General features: G+C 40.3%; 1 protein-coding gene across 2 annotated transcripts; it reads right to left on the bottom strand.

Moving 5' to 3' along the window:
- Positions 1-26612, bottom strand: RXYLT1 (ribitol xylosyltransferase 1). Of its 2 annotated transcripts, XM_003988976.6 has the most exons (6): positions 26311-26612; positions 25358-25513; positions 20923-21025; positions 6030-6344; positions 3391-3561; positions 1-430 (listed from the first exon to the last, which is right to left on the bottom strand). In XM_003988976.6, exons 1-6 carry the CDS (start codon positions 26477-26479, stop codon positions 13-15), a joined length of 1332 nt encoding a protein of 443 aa, XP_003989025.3. In that variant the 5' UTR covers positions 26480-26612; the 3' UTR covers positions 1-12. The 2 variants fall into 2 exon arrangements, with proteins under 2 accessions (XP_003989025.3, XP_019690730.2); XM_019835171.3 differs by lacking the exons at positions 20923-21025; positions 25358-25513; positions 26311-26612 and adding an exon at positions 8798-8853.
- Positions 26613-26870: the final 258 nt, after the last annotated feature.

The raw sequence follows: 26870 nt of genomic DNA, 5'->3' as shown, positions 1-26870 counted from the left end.
GATAATTCACAGTTACCCTTTATTATTCATTAAAAATGAATTTTCTAAAATATTAGTAAATCTCATTTTTAGCTCTGTTTTGAAGTGCTGATACCAGTGAAGTAACATTTTTCTTCTCTGAATCTTTTCTTGTAACATTAGAGTTTTCTCTTTCTCTAAAATAGCAGGAAGTTCGTTCCAGTTCTTAATAAAGATAAAGGGAGCGTCCATGGACTTGAGTAGCTGCAGAGGAGCGTTATGGTTAACAGACGTATTTCCACAGCTGCCAGCTGTCATTATGTCTTCTACCACAGGAACAGAGCCATAGGAGCAAGCCTCGTATATTCTGTAACATTCTGTGTTTACTCCTACTGGGCACAATGTGAGGTCACTCTGAAGCAAAGCATCTTGATAATTCTTAAGGCTTTCATTTGTTTCCTGAGGCTGCCACCTAAACAAATCAGAAAAACAACTGTAGTTTTCACTTTACTAAAGCAAGTCTTTCGTGAAAGCAAATGTCAGTTGTAAGAAATGGTAAACACATTTTAGAGATGACGGGCAGAAGAAATAGATAAAATCTTGCCCAAATAGATTTATTGAAAATATTTAAGAATGTGAAAAGTTTACAGCTGGTCATGTTTAAAATCTAGTAGTCACCTTGAAATTTCTGAATGAATGTGTATCCCGCCAATATTTTCTGTGTGCCAGGTCTCCTTTCCTTAACACCCCCTCCAAAATTCTGCCTTTATGGAGCTCATATTCTAGGTCTAGTGGTGGAAATGGATAGTAATCAAGTGAGGTCAGTATCTTACTTAGGTGTTAATTACGTACTATGAAGAAAAATAAAGCAGAGAAGTAAGGAGTGAGTTTCTGAGCCAGCAGTGTTGCAGATTTAAATGGGTAATCAGGGAGCATCTCATCTCAGGGGCCTCTGAGCACAGAGCTAGAGGTGAGGCAGCAAACCACGCAGATGTTGAAGGGGTGAATCTAGTGAAGTGCAAGCATAAAAGCCATGGGACCATGTGTGCCTGGCAAGTTCAAGGACCAGCAAGGAGGCCAGGGCGGCTGAAGCAGAGTGACTGAGGGGGAGAGGTGTAGAAGATGAAGTCAGAGCATCCCATCAAGCAGGGTTGTGATCAGGGGTGGCTGACCTGACCCATGTTTCATCAGAATTAATCCGGCCCTTGTGGTGAGAACAGACTGTCCAGGGGCAAGGGTAGAAGCTGAGAGACCTGTCAGAAAGCTAGACCTTCTCTCCTGACTGCTCCCATCTTCTCAGTGAAATAAGCAATAGGGTCAGAAGGTAATGGTGACTGGGAAGGGAGAAGGTACGAAACAGTCTCGTGGGAAAGGTGGAGAATACACAGACAAGGGAAATGTATGACTGCAGGGCACTTGAGAGTCAAGGTCATGTATTTAAAGCTAGGTCTACCGACACAATTCTGTGTGTGTGTGTGTGTGTGTGTGTGTGCACGCACGTTGTGTGTGTTTGGCTGCCTGGTACAGGTATAGAGCAGATAGGAGAGCTGGATTTAACCACAGTTAGGGTTTGCTCCATTAGGGAACTAGGGAGTTGAGTGTATACCAGTCATAGTTGACTATGAAATTTAAGTGGGGAAAAGAAGAAAGCAGAGATGAGGTGAGCAAAGGACAATGAAAAGGTAGCAGGAACAATGAATTATAAATCTCAGCCAAATTGTTGGAGTCAAATATTTACAGGGAGTGAGAGGGAATAACAGAAAATGGTGGTTACAGAGAGAGATGCTGGGACTTGAGATCACAGAGAAGACACAGTATGTGCTATGACAAGGTCTAAGAAACGACCATGACACCGAATGGCCAAACCAAACGGAGAACCGGATCACTGGATAAAGGGGGTAAGAAAAAGGTGATGGAAGGGCCATCTGTATAGATTGGGCATCATCACCAAGAGTTAGGTAAGAGTAACATCAGAGAGAGTGGGAGTGTGCCAGAACTAGACTCTTCAGAGACTGAAGAAGATAAACCCCAGGATCAGTAAATGATTTCAAAGAGGAAGAGCAATGAAAGGTTTTCTCTGCGGGCATGATATTTAAAATGGGAGATTTTAGGGAGGAAAAAAGGGAGAATGGTCTGGAGGCAGCAATGAGAAGCAAGAAAGACACCCACTCCACCTCCTGGCTCAATGCTATGAGAGGAATTACAAGAAGAATTCTATTCCTACAATGAACTCTGGTATTTTCCACTGCCTTCACTCATTCCTTTCCTGGTATGCTGTCCCTTGCGGCTCTTTACATCTGCGCTCTCTCTGCCTGCACTACCCTTCTCCTAAATAGACATGGGAGCCCCCCCCCCCCCCGCCCCGCCCCTTCTTCAGGTCCATGTTTGCATGTAATCTTCACACTAGAGCTTTCTTTGGCCATTCTAGAACATCCGATGCTCTACTCCTGATTCCCAGTCCTTGCTACATCTCCCCTCTGCTCGTTTTACACGGCATTTATCATCTTCTGACACACAATATATTTTACTGGTTTGTCTCTTCCAACAAACACGTGAGTTCAAGGGGGGCATGGACTTCTCACTGTTTTGTCCACTGCTGTATCCTTCATGGCTAAGATAGTTTCTGGCATACAGCAGTTGCTTGAAAAATATTTGTTGACTGAATGGATATAGCATGGTTACACTAACAGTAGAATTGGGAGTTATGCTTTCAAAAAGAGAGTATCTATTACAATAAATATATTTCTAGATCTGGAAGGACATTTTTTAGGCAGTTCTTCTCTGATTACTCTACACACAAAACCGCATTTATTTAAAAACAAAATGAATAATTCCAAAGTTCCTTCCTTCACTCCATGAACATGTGTTTCATGACTACCATGTAAAAGATGGAAGAAAGTTAACCTATTAAATTCATCCATCCATCCATCCATCCATCCATCCATCCATCCATCCACCATCCATCCATTCCCCATTTATCCTTGGCCTACTTTGTGTAGGATCCTATGTTGGATCTGGAGATTCAAAGAATAGCATGTCCTGTCCTCCTGTCCTCAGGGTGGTGTCAGGTTCTGAAGATGAGAGGAGTACTTCATGCCAGTCTTGGAACACTGAATCTGGTCTGCTGAATATCTCAGGGATGAACCCAAGACCTTACTGGCACTCATAATGAATGTCTTGTGTGTCAGGTCTAGCTAACAGATACTGTTGCGGAATCTTAAAAATTGACATCTGCACAGGACAGTTACTAGTATTCCTCTTCAGGATGGATGATACAAACCCAGTTTCTACACAGCTTTAACTACCAATATCTCTTCTGCAGAAAGACTGGTATGAATGAAGTTAAAGTCTCCTGGAAAACCTGTGCTGTTACATAGAGCAATTCTCAGATTTGAGAACAAAGTGGGTGAATCAAGTAAACGTAGAACTTACTGTTCTCTTGCTGAAACCCAACAAAGCTTAGCATTCCCATCTTGTTTCAAAATGTTTATTAGTGCTTGTCTGGATGAATTTTCATAAATGGTTCCTAAGAAATTACATAAGTAGGGCCTTTCATTATGCAGCATTGACCAGCTTGCCTCCACCACAGGAAAATTCCTATATCTACAAAAATAAGTACATAGGAGTTAACAACGTATGACGATCAGATTGGCAAATTATCATAACCTAACATCTTAGGTAGCATGAGGGTGCAGAGAGAACAGATTTCAAATATGATTTTCTAAACTCCAAACTGTAATTTTCCATGCTTACTTGGGAAAAGTCCCTTAATCTACTGACTTAAGAAAATAACCTCACATTGGAGTGTGGGACTCTTGATCTTGGGGTTGCAGGTTCAAGCCCCATGTTGGGTATAAGAGATTAAAAATAAAATCTTAAAAAAAATTTAAAAAGAAAATGCCCTCACGCTGGCACCTTTTACAAAATTGATATAGAGATTAAGCGCATGAAGTGCTTTTGTTTTTTATATTCCTCAACTTCCATATGCTTGTAGTTATAAGGAAGGTTGAAATACCTTCAGAGTATAAATAATCTACATTCATAACGGTCATGATTTAATGACTATTTTAGTTATATTTTTTGTCTTATTTTTATTATTTTGAGAGAGAGAGAGAGCGAGGGAGCGAGCGAGAGCTGGGTAGGGGCGGAGAGAGAGGAAGAGAAAATCCTAAGCAGGCTCTGTGCTGTCAGTGCAGAGCCTGATGCGGGGCTCAATCTCACCAACCGCAAGATCACAACCTGTGCGAAGTCGGTCGCTTAACTGACTGAGCCACCCAGGTGTCCCTTAATTACTGTTTTAGCCAGGTGATGGAAAGATTACAGAACACATACTGCTGTAGCAAAGAGCTCCAACTCCAAAGGCTTTTAAAATAGATTACAAAGACAAACAAATGAAAAAACCTTGCAGCCATGCAGGAGAGGCCTGTTGCAATCAGCCCATTCTTATGGGCATTTGGAATAGACACCAAATTGTGCACCTGCGCTACAACCTTACCATACCATTTTGGGCCAGTTCACTTTTTGTTGTGGAGACTGTCCTGTACATCGTAGGATATTTCACACCATCACTGGCCTCTGTCCACCAGATACCACTGTCACCTCCCCCTTCCACTTGTAACAAGTCAAAATATCTCCAGACATTGCCAAATGTTTCCTGGGGGGCAAAGCTGCATTGGGTTGGAAGTCACTGATCTATAAAAAAGTACTGGCCTAGTCCAACAATAACAGAATTACAAAGAATTTCCATTCAATGTATGGAAACCGTATGAATAGCCTATGTAGTGTTACTGCAAAAGGGTAATTTTGTTTCAAAGCATTTTATAAGTATGAGCTCTACTCAAGGGATAGATTTTTCAAAGGGTCTTACACCCGGCTATACTTAATATAAATCTTTTGGTCTGGTTCTACCACAAACTTACTAAGTTGAAATACTGCAGCATGGGCCAGGAAATAGGTCTTGTGAACATGCTTATCTGATGATATTTGTGTAGCCAACCAGGTAGCAGTTTAATGTCACATTTGGTAACAAGTGATAGTAATGAACAATGAGTATCTAATTCAAAAAGCATGTTGGTGAGATTTCTCCTAATTCATCCATTTGACAAGTATTTATTGTCTACTCTGTGCAGCCTTGGTTGGTTCCAGGCTCTGCTGGTAGTGTGAACAAGAGACAAATCTCCTGCTCTTAGGAAGTTTATGCAGCAGCGCTTGATCTAAGTTTCACTTACCTTAAAGTCAACTTGATTAAAAGCCCTCTATTAACAGAAAGATAAAAAATAAGCTTTCCATTTTATAAAGACTGTATAGACATCTTCAGAAGCCTTAGTTAGCTATTACTTAATTAGCCCCTCTTATTATAGAAGAAATTTGTGCCAGTTCAAGCAGTCTCGGCGGCAGATCTGAGCATATTATGATCTTCTCAGACCCTCAAGATACCATATGCTCCTGATTTCATATTGTTTGTCAAGTAAAATTTTGTTTGTTTTTACTATAAATTATATAGATTCTGTAAGTTGTTTTAAGAAGGTCTGCCGTTCTCTGTTAAACAATTCACCGTCTTTTTTTTTTTTAATTTGAGAGAGAGTGAGAACATGTGAACTGGGGAGAGGGGGAGATGAGCACAGGGAGAGGGAGGGAGAGAATCTTAAGCAGGTTCTACACACACAGCATGGAGCCCGACATGGGGCTTGATCCCATGCCCCTGGGATCATGTCCTGAGCAGAAATCAACAGACACTCAACCAACTGAGCCACCCAGGTGCCCCAGTTAAACATCTCTTTAGGGCACTACTGATAAACTTGAAAATTCATCCTATACATTTGGAGTTTTTAAACACAAAAAACCCCTAATAACTTATATGCTCTCCTTATAACATGCTAAAATACTCTAAAAAACATTATTATTATTACTGAAGCCTGAAACCAAACCAGATTTTTTTTCCATGGAAAAGATTGTACGTGGCTTCCCAGATGACTCCAGAACTATGTTTATTACAAATTTAAAGCACCGTTTTCCTGATTCAGAAATTCAGGTCTTAGGGTCTAGAAATATGTAATAATATTTGTACTTACGTTGCCACTCCTAAAGGCCACTGAAAGATATCCATGTCGTTAATCCAGGGGCTGTCATATATTATGAAAAGCAGCTCCACAAAGCCTCCATTTCTTTTGAGGAACTGGCTTATCCATTCATTATGACAATGTTCATTTCCAAGCAACACAACAGCAAGATGCTGGAGTTTCTGAGTTTGCACTAAATTTTGTGCATAAAGTAACCACTGGGTGGCATAAAAGACCTTCGCTTTTTCTCTTCCATTTAGGATGAGTACCACATTATTCACATCAACAGGAAAATACCCTGGGACTACAGCTGGGCCAGTGATGAAGCTGTTAAAAACAAACAACAAAACAAAAACAAGAGACAAAAAAAACAGAACAAAAGTATTTGATGTCAGAAGCTTTATTTTTTTAACTATTTTTTGTTTTTACTTTAGACAGAGATGTGTGTGTGTGTGTGTGTGTGTGTGCATGTGCCCATGAGTGGGGGAGGCAGCAGAGGGGGAGGGAAAGAGGGAGGGAGGGAGGGAGGGAGAGAGAGAGAGAGAGAGAGAGAGAGAGAGAGAGAATATCCAAAGCAGGCTCCATGCACCGTGTGGGGCCCGACATGGGACTCATTACCATGACTCTAGGATCATGACCTGCTCCGAAATCAAGAGTTGGCTGCTCCATCAACTGAGCCACCCAAGTGCCCCTGATATCAGAAGTTTTAAATCATTTTACATAAAATCTACAATGAGATGTAATCTACATTCTTTCTAGAAACATAATTTCTCTAATACAAGTTTCTTTGGACATGTTTGAATGATAGAGCATGGCTGTCGATTAATGGGAAGCTTGGTTGTACGCAGATCAATCGCATATGATAATCAGAAATGTGGTGGCTTTGGGGGTGCCTGCCTGGCTCAGTCACTAGAACATGCAACTCTTGATCTCAGGGTCATGAGTTCAAGCCCCACAGGAATGGAGCCTACTTAAAAAAAAAGACAAAAAAAGAAAAAAATGTGGCGGCTTTGTTGTTTTTAACCACATTCAAAATAAGCGCTGGCTAGAGTTTGAGGCATTAAGCAAAGAAACACAGTTGAACAGTATGAAACTCCATGTAGTTTACACTGGAAAGGTGTTTAGGTCAGTAGTTACCATCCTCTTTAAGGTCTGAGTTGCCATTATGCCTTTATCTGAATGAACTGTAAGTGATGAACTGAGAAATGGATGCTGGTGTAAACATCCATGGAGGTTAAGTCTCAAAAACACAAGGTTAAGGGAAAAAGCAAGGTGCAGAATACCCACAGAATGTGATAACTGTGTGCAAATTTGAAAGTATAATACAAAAATTGTGCTTAAATTTTATAAGTATAAATATAAAAATCTGAATGGGAGGATACACACCAAATTCATTACAATGGTTGCTTCGGAGCAGGAAGAGAAAAGAAATGGGAACAGTACAAAGAAAGCTTCCCTTTTACTGGGAATATTTAATTCTTTTAAGAGGGAAGTTAAATATCTGAAGCAAATGGGAATTTTTTAGTTCTGGGTGATGGGTAAATGAGAATGTGCTCCTTAGCGTAATAAAAAAGTAATAAAAGGAACAGACATGTTTCATAACTTACATTTTTATATTATGTGCTCCTTCAGAACAACCAACAACACTGAATTATTTTATTTTTTAAAGTATTTATTTTTTTAAAGGATGTGTCTGCTGTGGGTTTTGTTTTTGTTTTTATTTTTCAAGCTCCGCATGCTAGGTGTGGAGCCCAATGCAGGGCTTGAATTCACAACCCTGAGATCAAGATGTGAGTTGAGATTAAGAGTTAGATACTTAACTGACTGAGACACCCATGTGCCCTTGCCTCTAAATTATTTTAACCTAAGTGTTAAATATAAAAAATAGCTTTAAGCTATGTTAAAATTAGTCACAGTGGTCCTGGATTCTTTATAACCTGCTAAACCATATAACCTGCTAGAGTCTTTATTTTTAAAAAGATTTTATTTTTTATTTTATTTTTTCCATTTGAGGGGGTAATTTATTTAAATTTTAATTAATTAACATACAGTGTAATATTGGTTTCAGGAGTAGAATTCAGTGATTCATCACTTACATACAACACCTGGTGATCATCACAAGTGCCCTCCTTAATAACCATCCCCCATCTAGCCCATCTCCCACCTCCCTCCCTCTATCAGCCCTCAGTTTGTTCTCTATCATTAAGAGTCTCTCGTGGTTTGTTTCCCTCTCTTCCCCCCGCCTTCCCATGTGTTCATCTGGTTTTTTTTTCTTAAATTCCACATGAGTGAAATTATATGGTATTTGTCTTTCTCTGACTTATTTCATTTAGTATAATACATTCTAGCTCCATCCATGTTGCAAACGGCAGGACTTCATTTTTTTTTTTTTGATGGCCATGATATATATACATATATACCACATCCTCTTTATCCATTCAGCAATTGATGGACATTTGGGCTCTCTCCATAGTTTGGCTATTGTTGATAATGCTGCTATAAACATTGGGGTGCAAGTACCCCTTCGAATATGACTTTTTGTATCCTTTGAGGAAATACTGAGTATTGCTGTACTGTAGGGTAGTTATATTTTTGTTTTTTTGAGGAACCTCCATACTCTTCTCCAGAGTGGCTGCACCAGTTTGCATCCCCACCAACAGTTTAAGAAGGTTCCCCTTTCTTGGTATCCTTGCCAACACCTGTTGTTTCTTATGTTGCTAACTTTAGCCATTCTGACAGGTGTGAGGTGGTATCTCATCATGATTTTGATTTGTATTTACCTAATGATGAGTGATGTTGAGCATCTTTTCATGTGTCTGTTGGCCATCTGGATGTCTTCTTTGTTAAAGTATCTGTTCATGTCTTCTGCCCATTTCTTGACTGGGTTGTTTTATTTTATTCTATTTTATTAAAAAAAATTTAAATGTTTATTTTTGAGAGAGAGAGAGACAGAGTGTGAGCTGGGGAAGGGGCAGAGAGAGGGAGACACAGAATCTGAAGCAGGCTCCAGGCTCTGAGCTGCCAGCACAGAGCCCGATGCGGAGCTCAAACCTACGAACTGTGAGATCATGACCTGAGTTGAAGCCGGTAGCTTAACTGACTGAGCCATCCAGATGCCCCTATCTTATTTTTAAAAAGGTTTTATTTTAATCTCTACACTCAACATGGGGCTCAAACTTACAACCCTGAGATCATTAGTCACATGCTCTACTGACTGAGCCAGTCAGGCTCCCCATAACCTGATAGAGTCTTTAGTACAAATATGCTGAAATCCTGCTTTTATTGCTTACTATTGTTGGACAAAAAACCTAACATTTATTAAATGCCTTTTATATAGATGATAGGCATTTTGCATAGGTTGTCATTTAACCTTTATCAACTCCACAGCACATTAATCCCCACTTTGCATTTGGGAAATCAGGCTTAAGTTACACAACTTGTAATGGCAACACTGAGTTGTAAGTTAAGACCTATCTACTTCAGAGGTTGTTTCCATGGCACTATGGTTAATAAATACTAGAGTCAGTAGATAATATTAAAAACCCAAGACCCAAGTATATATTTTGTTTGTGTGTATGTATACTGTGTGGATTCTATGGCTTTATTACACAATGACAGTAACCTATGAGAATGAGAACTGTTTTTGTTTGTGTTGGACAGTACCTAGCATTGAGATGGCCAATGATTCAATGATTCTTTAGCAATTTAAGAGAATCTGCAAAATCTGAGAGGTAGAGAATACTTTAGGGATCATGATAATAGTTATGACAGGGTTAAAAATTTATTATTGGTAGTATATGAACAATTAATTTCTCCTTTAGATTTATAGGGAGGCCTAATTCCTAGAGCACATGAGGTCTTCCAGTCTTGCTTTCCTACCCTAGGTCAGTTTTACAAAGGAAGAAAAGGAAATTTTGAGAAAGGTTACATGACTTACATAAAGCTAGTAACACTAGATAGGCAATGGTAGAGATGGGCCTCAAACTTAGTTATTTGACATTTAAGTACATATATATCATGTGCCCAAACTATTTTAAAGAATGTCACACAGACTTCTGCACTATTTTTTTAAAAAGACATAAAACATTTTACTAAGGATAGTGTTGAACTTATCTAATAATATTTCAATTTCTAACTAGATAAGACTGTGTCTAAAAATGTTTTTATCAGGATAATTTATAATAAGATTATCTAACAATACCAGGAGCCTTTATGCCCTGAGAGATAATATCTTTATCTGTCATTGCTCATCCTTGATATAACTGCTTTAAAGTATTATTTATAAGTTACAGGGGTGCCTGGGTGGCTTAGTTGATTAAATGTCCAACTTCAGCTCAGGTCATGATCTCACGACTCATGGGTTCGAGCCCCCCTCAGGCTCTGTGCTGACAGCTCAGAGCCTGGAGCCTGTTTTGAATTCTGTGTCTCCCTCTGTCTCTGCCCCTCCCTCACTCATGCTCTGTCTCTCTCTTTCTTAAAAATAAACGTTAAAAAAAAAAAGCAATAGCGTTGTTTAAAAGCACAATAAAATAAGTAAATTCAGTATTCAAATTTTGCAAGTTCATTTGTTTTTAAAATTACATATTTCTTTTTAAAGATAGGTTTATAATTTAAAAAATCATTTATTAGTTTGGTTATTAATAACCAAACGGTTATTACAATAACTTGGAAAATTCAAAAGATGTTTCCATCACTCATAATTCTGTGCCCATAATTCCAAAACCAGGGTTAGACAGCATTTTGTCATGTCTACTTCCAGTTTTTTTCTATCTATAGTATTATGTAATTAAAACTGAAGTACAGATATAATTCTGTTTCCTGCTCTTTCGCAGATTAATAACATACACTGAGTGAAAGCTCCATGACCAATATTGTATTAAGTGCTTTACAACCATTACCCTTTATTCTTACAATCCACTGTTTCTGACTAAATTAGTTCCACTGCCCACGTGTAATCTCATTCTCCTATACACCCTTAAATCACAAATTTATCTGCCTCTCTGCCTTTGTTCATTACTTACATTTCCTGGAACACATTTCCACCTTTACCTTCCTCTTCTGATTCCCCTTTAATGTAAACTACCATAGCAATTTTATTCTGTATCACTTAATATAGCATTTAATATGTATTCTCATGTTAGTGTTTATTGAACTATAAAACACTGTGCAAGTGTTTTATCTATTACAATGTTATATAAAGAAATAAATATATATCAATTGAAAAATGCTTTATACCTCAAAGCCATAACCTGCAAATAATACTTAAAAAAAATTTTTTTTTAATGTTTATTTACTTTTGAGAGAGAAAAAGAGAGACAAAGTGTGAGCGGGGGTGGGTTAAAGAGAGAGGGAGACAGAATCCAAACCAGGCTCCAGGCTTTGAGCTGTCAGCACAGAGCCCAATAGGGGCCTTGAACCTATGAGCCATGAGATCATGACCTGAGCTAAAGTTGGGCACTTAACTGGCTGAGCCACCCAGGCGCCCCAATGCTGTTGCTTTATTAACTACCAGCAGGACTGGCCTGCAAAAGGGTGGTGGATGCTCTGGGCCCAGGGTATGTGTAGGATGTGAGGAGGAGGTGAAGATTGAGGCTTCTTTGAAGGAAAGGGGGTGGTCTGAAGTCAGGCCCGAGAGCCCCTTGGATTTACTTCTAGAAATGGGTGGACCTTGCAAAGGAGTCACGACAAGCTACGGCCAGGCTGCCAATAAGGTTAACACATTCTCGGAGATTTAGCTGCCCATCAGAGTTGAGGTCCAGTTTCTTCATCGTGAGGTCAAGGACACCAGGGTCCTCTGAGTACTTTGTGAAGGCAGCCAGTTCTGTATTCAGAAAGCTCAGGGACTTTGTGTTGGAGAGTGTGCAGTTGTTAATAAGCTCCTTTCCAGCATACTTCTGGAAAACAAGAGACTTGATACACCACTCAGTCCCCATAAGGCTGTGGACATCTTTTGCCTTGTCTGTGTGGAGCCAATGCAGAGGCAGTGACACGGGCACTGCCACAAGTTGATTTTTTTATCTTCAAGTAATCTCTACACCCAACATGGGGCTTGAACACAGAACCCTGAGATCAAGAGTCGCACGCTCTTCAGACTGAGCCAGCGAGGTGCCCCCGGGTGCTGACTATTTTAAATAAGTTAAAAACCTTAAGCCAAACAGAAACAGATAAAGATAGAAGACATTTTATAATTTAGCCAGAAAAGGTAAACTATATTTACCTATCTTATAAAAATTTCAGTAACTCATAATGTTTTGGGCCTTTCTATCACAAAGGTCTCCAATAACTAGAAATATGCCATATCTGTATAGGAAGAAACCAAAAGATAACTTTGCACAGTATTAACTTAGCTGGACATTGCAAAACTTTTGTTCATATGTCATTTACTTGGGAGCTTACAGTAAGTGTTTTAGTACCGGGTTTTAGTTGTAAGTTAAAATAGTACTCAAATGTGCTCAAATGTCACTTTCATGTGAAAGGAATACTTCTAATTTTATTGACTCCCATAAACTAATGAAATGAGGTCTGATTCACTTGGGGCTCATTGGACTAGTCTTGGAATCTCCACAGCTCTCTTTTGCAGAGTGCTCTTATGTTCCAGCAGCAGGAACGTGGCTCTCATGCTCTGACTAATCGGCTTTCCAGACCTCGAGGTCATGTTTAGGTAATGGTGTGAGCCACAGGGTCAATGATGGGGAGCTGAGGTATAAATTTGAGGTTCCTAAACTTTCCTCATTCCCAGCACCTTCAGTGTTTCAGCAATTTTTTTTAGCCAAAAGAAATGAGTAATGGTTCAGTATGGTAAGTCATTAAGTCCAGGCGTGCCTGGGTGGCTCAGCTGGTTAAACATCTGACTTTAGATTTTGGCTCAGGTCATGATTTCATGGTTCCTGGGATGGAGCCCCACATTGGGCTCTGCACTGACAGCGAGGAGCCTGCTTAGGATTCTCTCTCTCCCTCTCACTCTGTCCCTCCCCTTCTCTCTCTCTCTCTCTCTAATAAATACACTTAAAAAAGTCATTAAATCCAAACTACTTAGTATTTGTGTCCTAACTGCCCAAAAGTCACTTAGAAAAATAACAGGCACACACTGAAAGAAAAAAACTCCTATTTCATTCTTAACGAACCACAAATACCTTATAATGAGATGGATGCGTGCACCTGTTGAGGACTACACACCTTTGCAAACTTTTGAGTCAGAATGGACACTGCCACTATCACTCCCTGTCCCACATTGATTTTTGCACAGTACTTGAATTTTAGCACAGCAACCATGGAAAACCCAGCTCCACAAAGATATGACATCACTGAAATAAATGTAGGGGGATCTAATGTTGAAACTGTGAATTACTTCGAGCCAGTAGTTTGCATGGTGTCTGACAGATATGAAGTATAACAGTATTTCCCACAAATATTTAAAATATTTTGTGGTGCTGGGGTGCCTGGCTGGCTCAGTCGGTGGAGCATGTGACTCTTGATCTCTGGGTTGTGAGTTTGAGCCCCACGTTGGGTGTTGAGATTATTTAAAAATAAAATCTTTTTTTAAAAAATTTTTTTTCAACATTTATTTATTTTTGGGACAGAGAGAGACAGAGCATGAACGGGGGAGGGGCAGAGAGAGAGGGAGACACAGAATCGGAAACAGGCTCTAGGCTCTGAGCCATCAGCCCAGAGCCTGAGGCGGGGCTCGAACTCACGGACCGCGAGATCGTGACCTGGCTGAAGTCGGACGCTTAACCGACTGCGCCACCCAGGTGCCCCAAAAATAAAATCTTTAAAAATATATATTTTATGGTGCCCCAGGGTGCCTCAGTACACAGTCTTGGAAACACGGACCTGGGTAAAGAAACTTCAGGGGTAAAAGAAAAATCCTATAAGATTCAAATAGTTTTGTTTGTGTTGGGAGGTGTGTTAGTCAAATTGCCGTGGGTTGAGAGCGAGTGAGAAGTGAGGAATTGGGCATAGTGAATGCAGACGCTCTTGAAAGTTTGGATGAGAAGGTGGGAAAGCAATAGTGAGTGAAAGATTAAAGATGAAGGAGAGCAAGGTCTGGGAAGAAGCAGAAGGGAAGCACATGCGGAGGGAATTAACCTTGAACCAGGAAGTCTCAGAGCTAGGGAAAGACATAAGGTTAGGTGAGGGGTCAGATGGAGATCAGAAGGTGAACGTTAGAGAATATAATCATGGATCCACTCAATTTTCTTGAGGAAATAGGAGGCAGGGTTGTCTGTTGAGAAACAGGGAGTCAAGCAGGTGCTGTGCAGTGAGCTGGAGAGGAGTGGACAGACCTGCTCCTATTCCTGTATTTGCTATTTTGACCGCACACCAGCTATCCTGCCATGCAGGCTAGAAACGAGGGGGTTGTCAGATTTGCTTCTTGCTCTCATCCTCACATCTAATAATCCCTAAATTCTGATAGTTGGGCCCCAAAATATTTCTCAAACTTGTCCCTGGCTCCAACTGCGCCAGCATATTCTTATTTCACCCCTTACTTATATATCTGTTGGTCTGTTGGATACTTAGAGTCTCCTAACTGGTCTGCCTGCACCCAGTTGTCTCCTTCAAATCATTTTTCCACATGGCTACTAGAGAAATCTACACCAAAAACATACACGACAATACCACTATCTTGTCTAATCATCTTCAGTTGCTTTCACTGCCCAAGAATAAAGTCCAAGAGTCTTAACGTGGCACACATGAGGTCCACCGTGATCTGCCCCTTGCCCTGCACTCCCAATCTCAGGCACCCCACGCCATCATGATGCCCCAGGGGTTCTGAATGGTCTACAATTCCATGACCAAAATGGCTGTTTATCAGTTTTTAGTCTCTGATGTTGCCTCTGTGGGAATATAATCTCTCCTCTCACTGCTTTGCTAAATCCTACTAATCTCTGAAGACTCAGCTCAGCAGTCACCTCCTCTGGGAGGTCTTTCTTGATAGGCATCATACCCCCAACTCTACAACTCTACTTAGACTGGGTTAGTTGCCTTCTTCTGTATTTCCCTACCTACTAACACGATAGAGTATTCACATCCTTATCAATATGCTTTATATGGGGTATGGAAATTATTTATGTATTTGTTTCAACCACTAGTCTGTGAACTCCCTGCGGCCAGAGAAAAGTATTTTGTTCACTTTGAAATCCTTAGAGCCTAGTATGAACAAGTAGTATAGGCTTCGGTAGATGCTGGATGAATAAGCATAATTCTCTCTCAGGGAGTTATTTGCCCTACCAATTTATTTAAATTCTCTTGCTGCATGTAAAGTATGAATCAAGTTACAAAAGTTCAATTTAATCATAACTTTCCAGCTATACATTTATTATATAAAGTAGGTCTTATTTATGAGATATTATCATATATTCACGCGTGATGAAAAGTACATTTTCATTTTCTAAGGTTATTAGTCAAGCAACAATCATAAAATTCCATTAACTGAAGAATAAGCATATTTAAAGAGCTCATACACAGAATTTTTAGAACAGTGATTTACTCTTGTGCATTTCTTAGCATATATTTAATAGTCAGGACTCATAATTTCCAATATTTTTTCTCTTCTCCTTGGCTTAGTTAAAATATCTCCTCCCAGCAAGTACTTTCAACATGTAGAAAGGCCAGAGAAATCATTCAAATTTTGAGTTTTAAGCTGAGCATGAACCAAATATATTTATTAGAATCCAATGTAATTATTATTGTTTCATTTTTTCTAAATTCAACAAGTACTACTGAACTAACACTATATACACACCACTATGATATTAATAGAATTATAGATAAGATTACTAATTTGCCAGCTATGAGTCTGGCAAATGCCAGAATAAGTAAAAAATTAAGTAAAATAAGTAAATAAGATACGAATCAGTGCAGGGGTCCCTGGGTTGTTCAGTCAGCTAAGTGACTGAGTGACGGTTTCAGCTCAAGTCATGATCTCACGGTTTGTGACCCTCAGCCCCGTGTCTGACTCTATGCTGATGGTGCAGAGCCTGCTTGGGATTCTCTCTCTTTTCTTTCTGTTCCTCCCCTGCTTGTTCTCTCTCTCAAAATAGATAAACACCAAAAAAAAAAAAAAAAGAAAAAAAAGAAAAAAAAAGAACAGGGGTGCCTGTGTGGCTCAGTCAGTTAAGTGTCTGCCTCTTGGTTTTGCCTCAGGTCATGATCTCATAGTTCTGTGGGTTCGAGTCCCCCATCAGGCTCTGTGCTGCTGGTGTAGAGGCTGCTTGGGATTCTCTCTCTTCTACTCTGTCTCTCTCAAAATAAATAAATAAACTTAAAAGAATAGCAAGTGCTGGGGCACCTGGGTGGCTCAGTTGGTTTAACTTTCAACTCTTGATTTCGGCTCAGGTCATGATCCCAGGGTCGTGGGATTGAGTCCCGTGTCAGGCTCCATGCTGGAGCCTGCCTGGGATTCTCTCTCTCTCCCTCTGCCCCTCACTCCCACTCTCTCTAAAACAAAAACAAAAACAAAAAGAAAAACGTGCACAAGATGCGGTGCCTGGCTCAGTCAGTGGAGCACGTGACTCTTGATCTCCTGGTTGTGAGTTTGAGCCCCACACTAGGTGTAGAGATTACTTAAAAATAAAATCTTAGAAAAAAAAAAAGAATACACAAGCTGTACTGTCCACACGTCTCTTAGGCACTGAATTTTATATCAATTTTGATTAATAAACAGTTTTTAAAATTTTGGTTTTACGAACTAGGTATACTGAATTCATGAGCGGCCTTTACATTTGAATAGCTGCTGCAATTCACCCTGCTTTTGTGGTCGGCATTACCATCATGACTCCATACCTTGCCAATTCAACGTTTGTGATGGAATAGTCCCACTCTCATTCTCGCATGGCTAGAGTGGGAGAATACGAATTATGAAAGATTAACTACGTTGTCTTTGTTTACCAGTGAAAATGTTATCTGAAACCCTCACTGATCTATGGTCCAGTGTTTGACTTAAAGGTAGTCCCAGTAACCATTAATATTATGTATAAAGCTTTCACTTGTAGATGGTAGCTACACTTGTGGTGAGCACAGCATAACATACAGAGTTGTTGAATCACAATGTGGTACACCTGAAACTAAGGTAACACTGTGTGCCGACCATACTAAAAAAAAATTGAATCATATACTTAAAATGGGTGAATTTTTAAAAAATCTTATTTATTTTTTATTTTTGTAAAAAAAAATTTTTTTAGTGTTTATTTATTTTTGAGGGAGAGATACAGAGTGCAAGTGGGGGGGGGGGTGCAGAGGGAGAGAGAGAGGGAGACACAGAATCTGAGGCAGGCTCCAGGCTCTGAGCTCTCAGCACAGAGCCCAACACAGCACTTGAACTCACAAACTGTGAGATCATGACCTGAGCTGAAGTTGGATGATTAACCGACTGAGCCACCCAGGCACCCCTAAATCTTATTTATTTTTTTAGAAACCTCTATGTTCAACATGTGACTCAAACTCGACTCTGAGATCAAGAGTTCCACACTCCTCTGACTTAGCCAGTCAGGTGCCCCCAAATGGGTGAATTTTATGAAATACAAATTAAAACTTAGTAGTTTTAAAAATCCTCTTTTAAAAGAAGGTTTCATTCATTGTGATGAGTAGTGAGCTCCCTAACTTCTTATACTAGTAATATCTAGAAATTCTAAAAATAGAATCAGGCATATTTATTCTATCATGAGCTTTAGAAATAAGTTCAACTTTTTCTTTTTTTTCCCCAACTTTTCCTTTCCTTTCTCTTTCCTTTCCTTTTCTTTCTTTTCAACTACGCTTCATGTCCAGGGCAGAGCCCCAACGTGGGGCTTGAACGCATGACCCTGACGTCAAGATCTGAGCTGAGATCAAGAGTCGGACGCTTAACCAACTGAGTCACCCAAGCACTCCATTTTTTTCAACTTTTTCCTAAGTAGCAGATGCTCATTGAAAATACCATAATTGAGCCCTGATGACAATAAATTAAGTAATTTAGCATCTAGCCTTCATTTTATCAAATGGATAGTCATTTATATATCTTATATAATGGCTGCACATGGATATTATAGGGTCTTGAATGCAGTCTTTTAAGGATGAGCAAATGCCATGATGAACAGAGGTAAGATTCCTCCTAAGAAATTAAGAATGAAGTTGCCTCATGAAACTAAACTGTAAATCAATCTATGATAGCTATGAGTAGAGACAGGCAAAGTTTCTTCAAGAGACAGAATGAGTCCCAGGCTGGCTTGTAACCTAATTGAAGGTATTAATATAAAGAATGTTTCAATAAGGTTTTTGTGAAGGAACATGAAGGTGACATAATATTCAATGCTGGAAACACAGAGAAGGAACTGAAAGGTAGGGAGATGTTGCAGTACCTATTTAAGTAATAGTAAAAATAATAAAACTAGTAACAACACAAGACTTCTTTAGTGATTACTATGTGCCAGATACTGTTCTAAGCACTCTATACCTGTTAATGTTTAAGCTTCAAAATAATCCTGTGAAATAGAAACTATTATTTGCCATATTTTAAATTTATGGAAATCCAGGCAGAGAGGTTAAGAGATTTACCCAAGTTAAGACAGCTAATAAGAGATAAAGCGGGGACGCCTGGGTGGCTCAGTTAAGCGGCTGACTCTTGATTTTGGCTCAGGTCATAATCCCAGTCATGGGATCGAGCCTTGTCAGGCTCTGTGCTGATAGTACAGAGCCTGCTTGGGATTCTCCCTCTCCGTCTCTATCTGCCTCTGCCCTGCTAGCATGCTCTCTCTCTCTCAAAACAAGTAAATAAACACTAAAAAATAAAGAGGTAAAGCTGGAATTTGAACTCAGATATTTTGGCTGCAGTACATGCTCTTTTTTCTTTAATTTTGTTTTGTTTTGTTTCAGAGAGAGAGAGAGAGAGAGAGAGAGAGAGAGAGAGAGAGAGAACATGTGCACAAGTGGGGGTGAGGCAGAGAGACAGAAGAGAGACAGAATTCCAGGCAGCCTCTGCCCCATAGACACTGTGGTGGGGTGGGGGTGGGGGGCGATGCTCAAACTCACAAACTGAACTGAAATCAGAGTTGGATGCTTAACAGACTGAGCGACCCAGGCGCCCCCGCAGTGTGCAGCACTTCATCAGGCTGACTCAAAAATTCAGTTCACCATAAGTGTATTCATATCCTGAGCACAGACCACATGTGTTACTGATTCATGGTGAACAGAGTCATTTCTTCCCTCTGAAACAGAGACCTGAAGTACTACATGTAGTTAAACCCCATATCTTGATTCCATATTTAATCAAACAACCCTCATATACATTGGGTATTACTTATAGTCCGTCTTTACTTTTCAAGAATGACTACTTTGAAAAGATACATGAAATGAAATTGTTTTCCAAGTGTGTATAAAGTCAACAGAGATTGAAAGGAGCAGTGAAAATGCAAATGAAATTGAGATTAACCATAGCTTTTCTTCTTGATTTCTGTGGGAAATAAACGGAATGCTAATACAAACCTGAATCTTTGGTTGACATTTTTCCCCCAATAGTACAATTTTTTATGGAATAAGCATTTAAAAGTAATTATTTTTATTTTTTATTTCAATGAGAAAGCAAAATCTAATAGAAAATAGCACTCTTTCATATAGCAAAATTATCACATTTTTCCTAAATAAAACAATCTTAATTCTACCTGTTTAAAAATCTTTAGGGGGGTGCTTGGGTGGCTCATTGGTTATGGGTCTGACTCTTGGTTTCAGCTCAGGTCATGATCTCACAGTTCATGGGTTTGAACCCTGTGTTGGGCTCCACGTTGACAGTATGGGGCCTGTTTGAGATTCTCTCTCTCTCCTTCTCTCTCTGCCCCTCCGCCACTCATGCGCGCTCTCTCTCTCTCTTTTTTTAAAAATTTTTTTTTTCAACGTTTATTTATTTTTGGGACAGAGAGAGACAGAGCATGAACGGGGGGGAAGGGCAGAGAGAGAGGGAGACACAGAATCGGAAACAGGCTCCAGGCTCTGAGCCATCAGCCCAGAGCCCGATGCGGGGCTCGAACCCACAGACCGCGAGATCGTGACCTGGCTGAAGTCGGACGCCCAACCGACTGCGCCACCCAGGCGCCCCGCTCTCTCTCTCTCTTAAAATAAATAAATAAACTTAAAAAAGTCTTTAGAAAATATGGAATCATAGATAAAAATTTTATGCAATCTAAAAAGATTTCTTAGTATTTCATTAAAATGGTAATCTATACAAATTAAATCATGATAGAACTCATATATAAATATTTTTATAAAATTTTCAAAGCTCATAACAACAGCTTTGATACTACTTGAGCATTATAAATTTTTTTTTTAATGTTTATTTATTTTTGAGAGAGAGACACACACACACCCAGAGGTAAGCAGGGGAGGGGCAGAGAGAGAGGGAGAGACAGAATCCAAAGCAGGGTCCAGGCTCTGAGCTGTCAGCACAGAGCCGGACATGGGGCTCAAACTCACAAACCATGAGATCATGACCTGAGCTGAAGTCAGATGCTTAACCGACTGAGCTACTCAGGCACGCCCACTAATTGAGTATTATAAAAATATGTGACCATGACTATTATATGAAAAGAGAAAAATGAGAATATTTTTAAGTTTACATATTATTCCTTCAAGATATGGAATGTTAAATGCTTATCAACAATCAAATGTTACAAAATTTGGAGCATGAGCTTTCCCATATAATCAGCAATGTTTCAATAAAAATGAAACAGACAAAATTTTAAAAAGGAAGTATTTTGTAAAACGTTCAGATAAGCTGTAACTACAAATATATAGTCATGAGTTTACTTCTCTATTCTTCACAAGTTGAAGTGCAAAAACTGTCTCTAAATATATTTTCCTCTTATTTTATTTTTCTTCTAGTATTTACATAAAACATTGCACAGAAATACAACAAAGGTTAATGTTGCACAGTTAATACCTGTAATGTGTTCTTCCTACAACTGAATTTCCTTCTCTCCACTGAGCAGTCACATCAGTGGGATCAAGTAAGCCTTCAAAAATATGCTCCCAGAGATACAAACCTGGTAATTAAAAAAAACAAAAACAAACCCATTTACTGTCTGGTTTAGTCTGGTGTGTGAGATGAGTTTATGCTCTGCTCATTTACATAATTTGAGCAAGAAACCAGATTTTATTCCTCTTTGGTCCCTTCGTAGGCAGTTCTACCAAGCAATAGCCCAAAATCATCAATATGGCAGTTAATGTGTGAGAGACAGAATTCAGAGGTTGACAGTGTGACATGTGGCAAAATGTGGGTTATAATGAGGACAATAATCTTCTTACTCTAAATTTGAGAAACCCCTAATTGTCACTGGACTTTTACTACCTGCTTTATCCTGAAATGTGTTATAATATAAGTTACTATATGATTAGAACGGTTTCTAGTTTCTGTATCATAACAAACTAGGGGGATTCACGATTTTGTGCCAAACACAACCAGAGAGGCTCAGGTATGCATGTACACAGTCACTACATCCAGGAGATAGTAACCCCTCCTCACTGGAACACACATCCCTCACCACATGATGCCCTCTGCAGACAAATGCCATTGTACCATTCTCCTTACGGCAGCCCCTGGTATTTTACCATGATCTCACCTGAATGGAAGCTCTGAGAGGAGAGGAAAGCGGTGGCACACAATGAAGTAACCTGGGAGCCCTGTTTTACTTACACTGACAGATGTGTAAGTATGCCCCGGGGAACTAGAGGACACACACAAAATAACCGTGTTTCAATACCTAGCCAATCAGATACAGCTTTCCAAAAGTGGTAGCCAAATAATGCCTCCCTGTCCACCCAGTATGTCCTAAGATGTGATCTCTAGAATCTATGAATATGTTATCTTACATGGCAAAAGAGACTTTCTATATGTGATTAAGGATGCTGAGGCAGGGAGATTATCCCGGGTTATTTGGATGGGCCCTATATAGCAAAGGGTCCTCACAAACAGGAGGCAAGAGTGTCAGAGGAAGGGAAGGAGGTCTGAAAATGGAAGTAGAGGTCAGAGTGATACGGAGCCATGAGCCAAGGAATTTGGGTAACCTCAAGAAGCTGCAAAAGTCAAGGAAACAGATCCTCCTCGAAAGCCTTTAAGAGGAATACAGCCTTGTGGACACATTTTAGTCTTCTACCCTCAAAAATGTAAGATTCTAAGCTTACGGTGACTATAGTTAATAATACTGTTTTGTATATTTGAAATTTTCCAAGAGAGTAGATCTTAGAAGTTCTCATCGCAAGAAAAAGAAAGTACACGTATGTGTGATGATGGATACTAACTAGACTTATGTTGATAACTTCACAATATGTAAATATATCAAATCATTATGTCGTACACCTGAAACTAATATAATGTTAAATGTCAATTATTTCTTAATCTAAAAAAAATGAGAAATTTGTGTTGTATAAGCCACTCAATTTTTGGTAACTGGTTATGGCAGCTATAGGAAACCACAGATTATGATACCTGGGAATGGAATGCTACTATAACAAATACTTAAAAATCTGGAAGTGGTTTGGAATTGGGTAATGGGGAGAGGCTGGAAGAATTTTGGGGAGCAGGACTGAAAAATGCCTAGATGAGAAGGGTGCCTGGATGGCTCAGTTAAGCATCCAACTCTTGGTTTCATCTCAGGTCATGATTTCATGGCTTGTGAGTTCAAGTCCCACGTTAGGCTCTGTGCTGACAGCGTGGAGCCTGCTTGGGATTCTCTCTCCTTTCTCTGCCTCTTCCCTGCCTGTGCACTCTCTCTCAAATAATAAATTTAAAAAAATGGCCAGATAAGATTGCCTTGGACAGGTTATAGGTAGTAGTATGGGTGTTAGTGACTCAGCCAGTGAGAACTCACATGAAAAAGTATAGTAGAAAAGAACCCCTATGTTGGTTTTTATAAATACCTGAGCAGACTGTTGGTAGAAATATGCATGTTAAAAGTACTGCTGAGGGCTCAGAAGGAAATGAGGAACATGCTATTAGAAACTGAAGAAAAGGGGATCCTGGTTATATTAGCACCAGAAAGCTTAGCTGAATTGTGTCCAGAAGTTATATGGAAAGTGGAATGTATAAATGATAAACTTGGATATTTAGCTGAAAAGATTTCCAAGTAGTATTGAAGCTGTGGCCTGGTTTCTTCTTGCTGCTTATAGTAAATGTGAGAGGAAAGAGTGATTGAGGGAAAAACTGTAAAGCAAGGAGCCAGGACTTGATGATTTGGGAAATTCTCAGTCTATTCAATTGCAGAAGAGGTGGAAAACTAGGAGATTCACTGTCAGGAAGGCATGCTCTAGAAAAAAGGCCAAGCATGTAGGTGAATATCTTTTTTGCTAGTGCCTCAGAAGGGATAAAAAGGTTAAAATATTCAGTCACATAGAGGGCTCTTTGAGGATATTAGGTGTGTCATTTATGGATCTCCTCAGCCATCTCAGTAGAAGGCAGAAATAGAGATGGGATTACCCTGGAAAGACCTGTGGAGGAGCTCTTGTGTAATGGAGTGACATACATGGGAGACCCACAAAGACTTGAGAATGCTGTATCAGCAGAAACACTGCTAGCTTGGATTAGAGGGGACACAGAAATGTTGAAATGAAAGAAGGGTGTTGGACTCCCAAAATCCTATCTGCAGGCTGAAAAAACCCATTGAGCTGCAAGCATATGCTACCATTCACGAAAAAGAAAGGATGACTACAGACGTAGAGTAACTTTGAGCCAAAAGACTAGAAGCAACTTTGAGCCACAGATTATTCTCAGGCCTTAAAACCTAATGATTTGCCTGGTTGGATTTAAGAATTGCTTGGACCATGACTTCATTTTCCTCCTTTTTTTTTTTTAACTGTTTTTTTTTTTTTTTTTTTTTTAATGTTTACTTATTTTTGAGAGTGAGAGAGTGTGAGCGGGGCACAGTCAGAGACAGAGGAAGACACAGAATCTGAAGCTGGCTCCAGGCTCTGAGCTGTCAGCAGACAGCCAGACGTGGGGCTTGAACTCACAGACTGTGAGATTATGACCTGAGCTGAAGTTGGTCGCTCAACACCCAACTGCCAGGTTGGGTGCCCCCAGGGGCCCAGGTGCCCCCCTCCTTTTTGAATAGGAATGGAATTACAATCCTTTATGCCTGGGAAATAGGTTGATGAAAAGTAGTGTTTGATAAAAACTCAGCTGGCCACTTTGTGCTTATTGAATTGAAAAGAGAAAAGTCCAGAGGTGAGCCTGGGTGGCTCAGCAGGGTAAGCATATGACTCTTGATCTCAGCTCAGGTCACGAACTCATGGTTCATGAGTTCAAGCTCTGACTGGGGCTCTGTACTGACAGCACAAAGCTTGCTTGGGATTCTGTCTCTCCCTCTCTCTGCCCTTCCCCTGCTCTCTCTCTTTCTTGCTCCCTCTTTCAAAATAAATAAATAAACTTAAAAAAAAAAACCAGAGAAAAATCTAAAAACATGAAAACCTGTTAAGATATAGATTTAACTAAAAACTAGAATGGGGAAGTGGTAATTTACAGAAAAATTAATATTAGAGATTTTACAAAGAAAAAATTGCTAGAATTTGATTGGAGCTTGGGAGGTCAGGGGTGATCTTCAAGGATGTATATTTGGATGCAAGGGCGAATAAATTTATGAAACGCTAAAGGCAAAAGCATTATTGTCCAATTACTTTCTTCCGATCTGGCCCTTTCTATCCATATCCCTTACTGTACATAAATCCAACTTATGTTTAAAGGTCCAGTAAAGTTCCTTTTAATTCACTAAATTCTTTCTGACTCTTGTAACTCTGAGGATCCCATTCTTTAATTGAGTGTAATATATAACTTGGAACACTAGACTCTTATGATACTCAGAGCAAAAATACTTTTGTGGGCATTCAAGTTTAATCAACTATATACCATATCCCCATTTTACATATGTATAATGAACACAGACATATTAAAGGCTCTGAGATTGTCTTGCAATAAAGAACCTTGTTTAACGTTGTTCAGTTCAGTGTTTCCCAAACTTGTTTGGCCATCAAGTACAGAGGCCACATCTTATACTTGTGCATCAAGTATCCCATAAACACATAGATTCATGAAAATTCAGAGGACATGGGCATTTCTACATAATAATGCTTACATTCTACTTTGTGTCTACAAATAAATCTGTACTCTGCTAAAGACCAACAATAGGATATTTGTGTACGTGTCTTTATATTTACACAGATATTGTTTAACAGAAAGGAGGAATATTAAGTAAAAAAAAAAAAGCACCATGATGCCTTAATTAACAAATGACATATCCTAAATGTATTAAAATAAATTAATTTAATATTAATAAAGTCCATTTTAGGATTCTTTTCACATGTCTTAGCTCTATACATTAACTTACCAATGGCAGCTTTGCCCCAGATTTGTACATGGAAGTCTGTTTTCCCTTTTGTGGATTTATTTAATATTTGAAGACTAGTTTTAAATCTGTGTTGTTGCTCATTTTTTTCATCTCCTTCCCAAGGATTCCATTCTTCACTTCCCAAAGTAGATTGTTCTGTGTTTTAAAAAGAGTGACAGTGTTATCGGTAAGGTAGAGCAGTCTTGTAGATAAATTCAAGCCATTTAAATTAGATGTTAGGGAGTGCTAAAAGCAACTGAATTTGAACTGGTTAAACACATACAATTAAAAAAAAAAGGAAGTCAAAATTTAATTTTTATTAAATCTTTATTCTGAAAGATCCTAGAATGTTAACAGGAGACACAAACTTCTCTCTCCCAAATGAAACCTACAATAACTGGATAGCGCGTATCAAGCTACAAGTTTAACTTTTGCAATTCTTTATAGGTTGTATATACACACGTACCCTACACATAAAAACTTGACTTCGGAATGTAAAGTGTCCAACAGTTTTAGACACTATTGTGCAAAATTCTGGAAAAAGGGAGAGAGAAATCTGAGTCGGAATCTGACATAGGTCAAAACACAGGACAGAAGATCACAATTTGGAGGCAAAACGCCCAGGCCTTCCCAAGTCACTGCATGATTAGAAAAGGCTCTTTGTTTCAATGAGGAAATAGAGGTCTTAAACCCAGCTGCATCTCCAAGAACTGGGCGACCGGCCACGCCTTGCGTCCTCCAGACGTGCTATACAGGAGTGCGCCCCTGCCAGCTTTGGGGGTGGGCAGTGAGGATGGCGTGCGGGATTCGGGCGAGGACTGAGGCACCCGCGCACGCCTCAAGCCCGAGCCCACGGCCGGCAACCGAGGGCGGGAGGAGGCGAGAGGCACCCGGGAGCCCGCGGGCACTCCCGGACTCTCGAGCACCAGGTCTGCGGCCACCCAGTGTCCTACCTCGGCCGCGCCTCTCCCGCGCCGGGGCCACCCCCTTCCTTAGGCCCCGAGAAGACGCGGCCGACGCCCGGCGGCGGCGCCCGAAGAAGACGTGGTAGGCGGCGTAGAGGGAGAAGAGGCAGTACAGGGCGATGAGAAACGAGCAGAGCCGCTTCCGCGTCAGCCGCATCCCACTCGGGCTTCCCGCCGGCCACCGCCACCCGGGAGCCGGGCGGGAGAAGAAGCCGCACTCAGCGCCCGGGCTCCGGCCGCTTCAGGTGCAGGCCCAAGCCGGGGCGGAGCGACTCACCAGAATCGGCCTCGCTCCCGCTCAAGCCCCGCCCAGGGGCCGCCCCGGCATCTCCGCCCCGCCCCCGTGCCCGCCCAGCCCAGGCCCCGCCCTCAGCCCCTCCGAAGCCTCCCCGAGGGCTCTTTCGCCCCGCCCTCCGCAGGCCTGCCACCTTCACCCGCTTCCCTTTGGTACCCTGTTGGCCTCGGTCTTTGGAATTGGGCGTTGGGAGACCACGTCTTCCTGCGAGCTGCTCCCTGACCCCTGAAGTGTATCCGCGGCCTCTTTCAAC

This window comes from Felis catus, chromosome B4 (genome assembly GCF_018350175.1).
Source record: "Felis catus isolate Fca126 chromosome B4, F.catus_Fca126_mat1.0, whole genome shotgun sequence".
NCBI classification, from domain to species: domain Eukaryota; kingdom Metazoa; phylum Chordata; class Mammalia; order Carnivora; family Felidae; genus Felis; species Felis catus.
The sequence above is the reverse complement of the archived record's forward strand: the minus strand, read 5'-3'. Positions and strand labels throughout refer to the sequence as shown.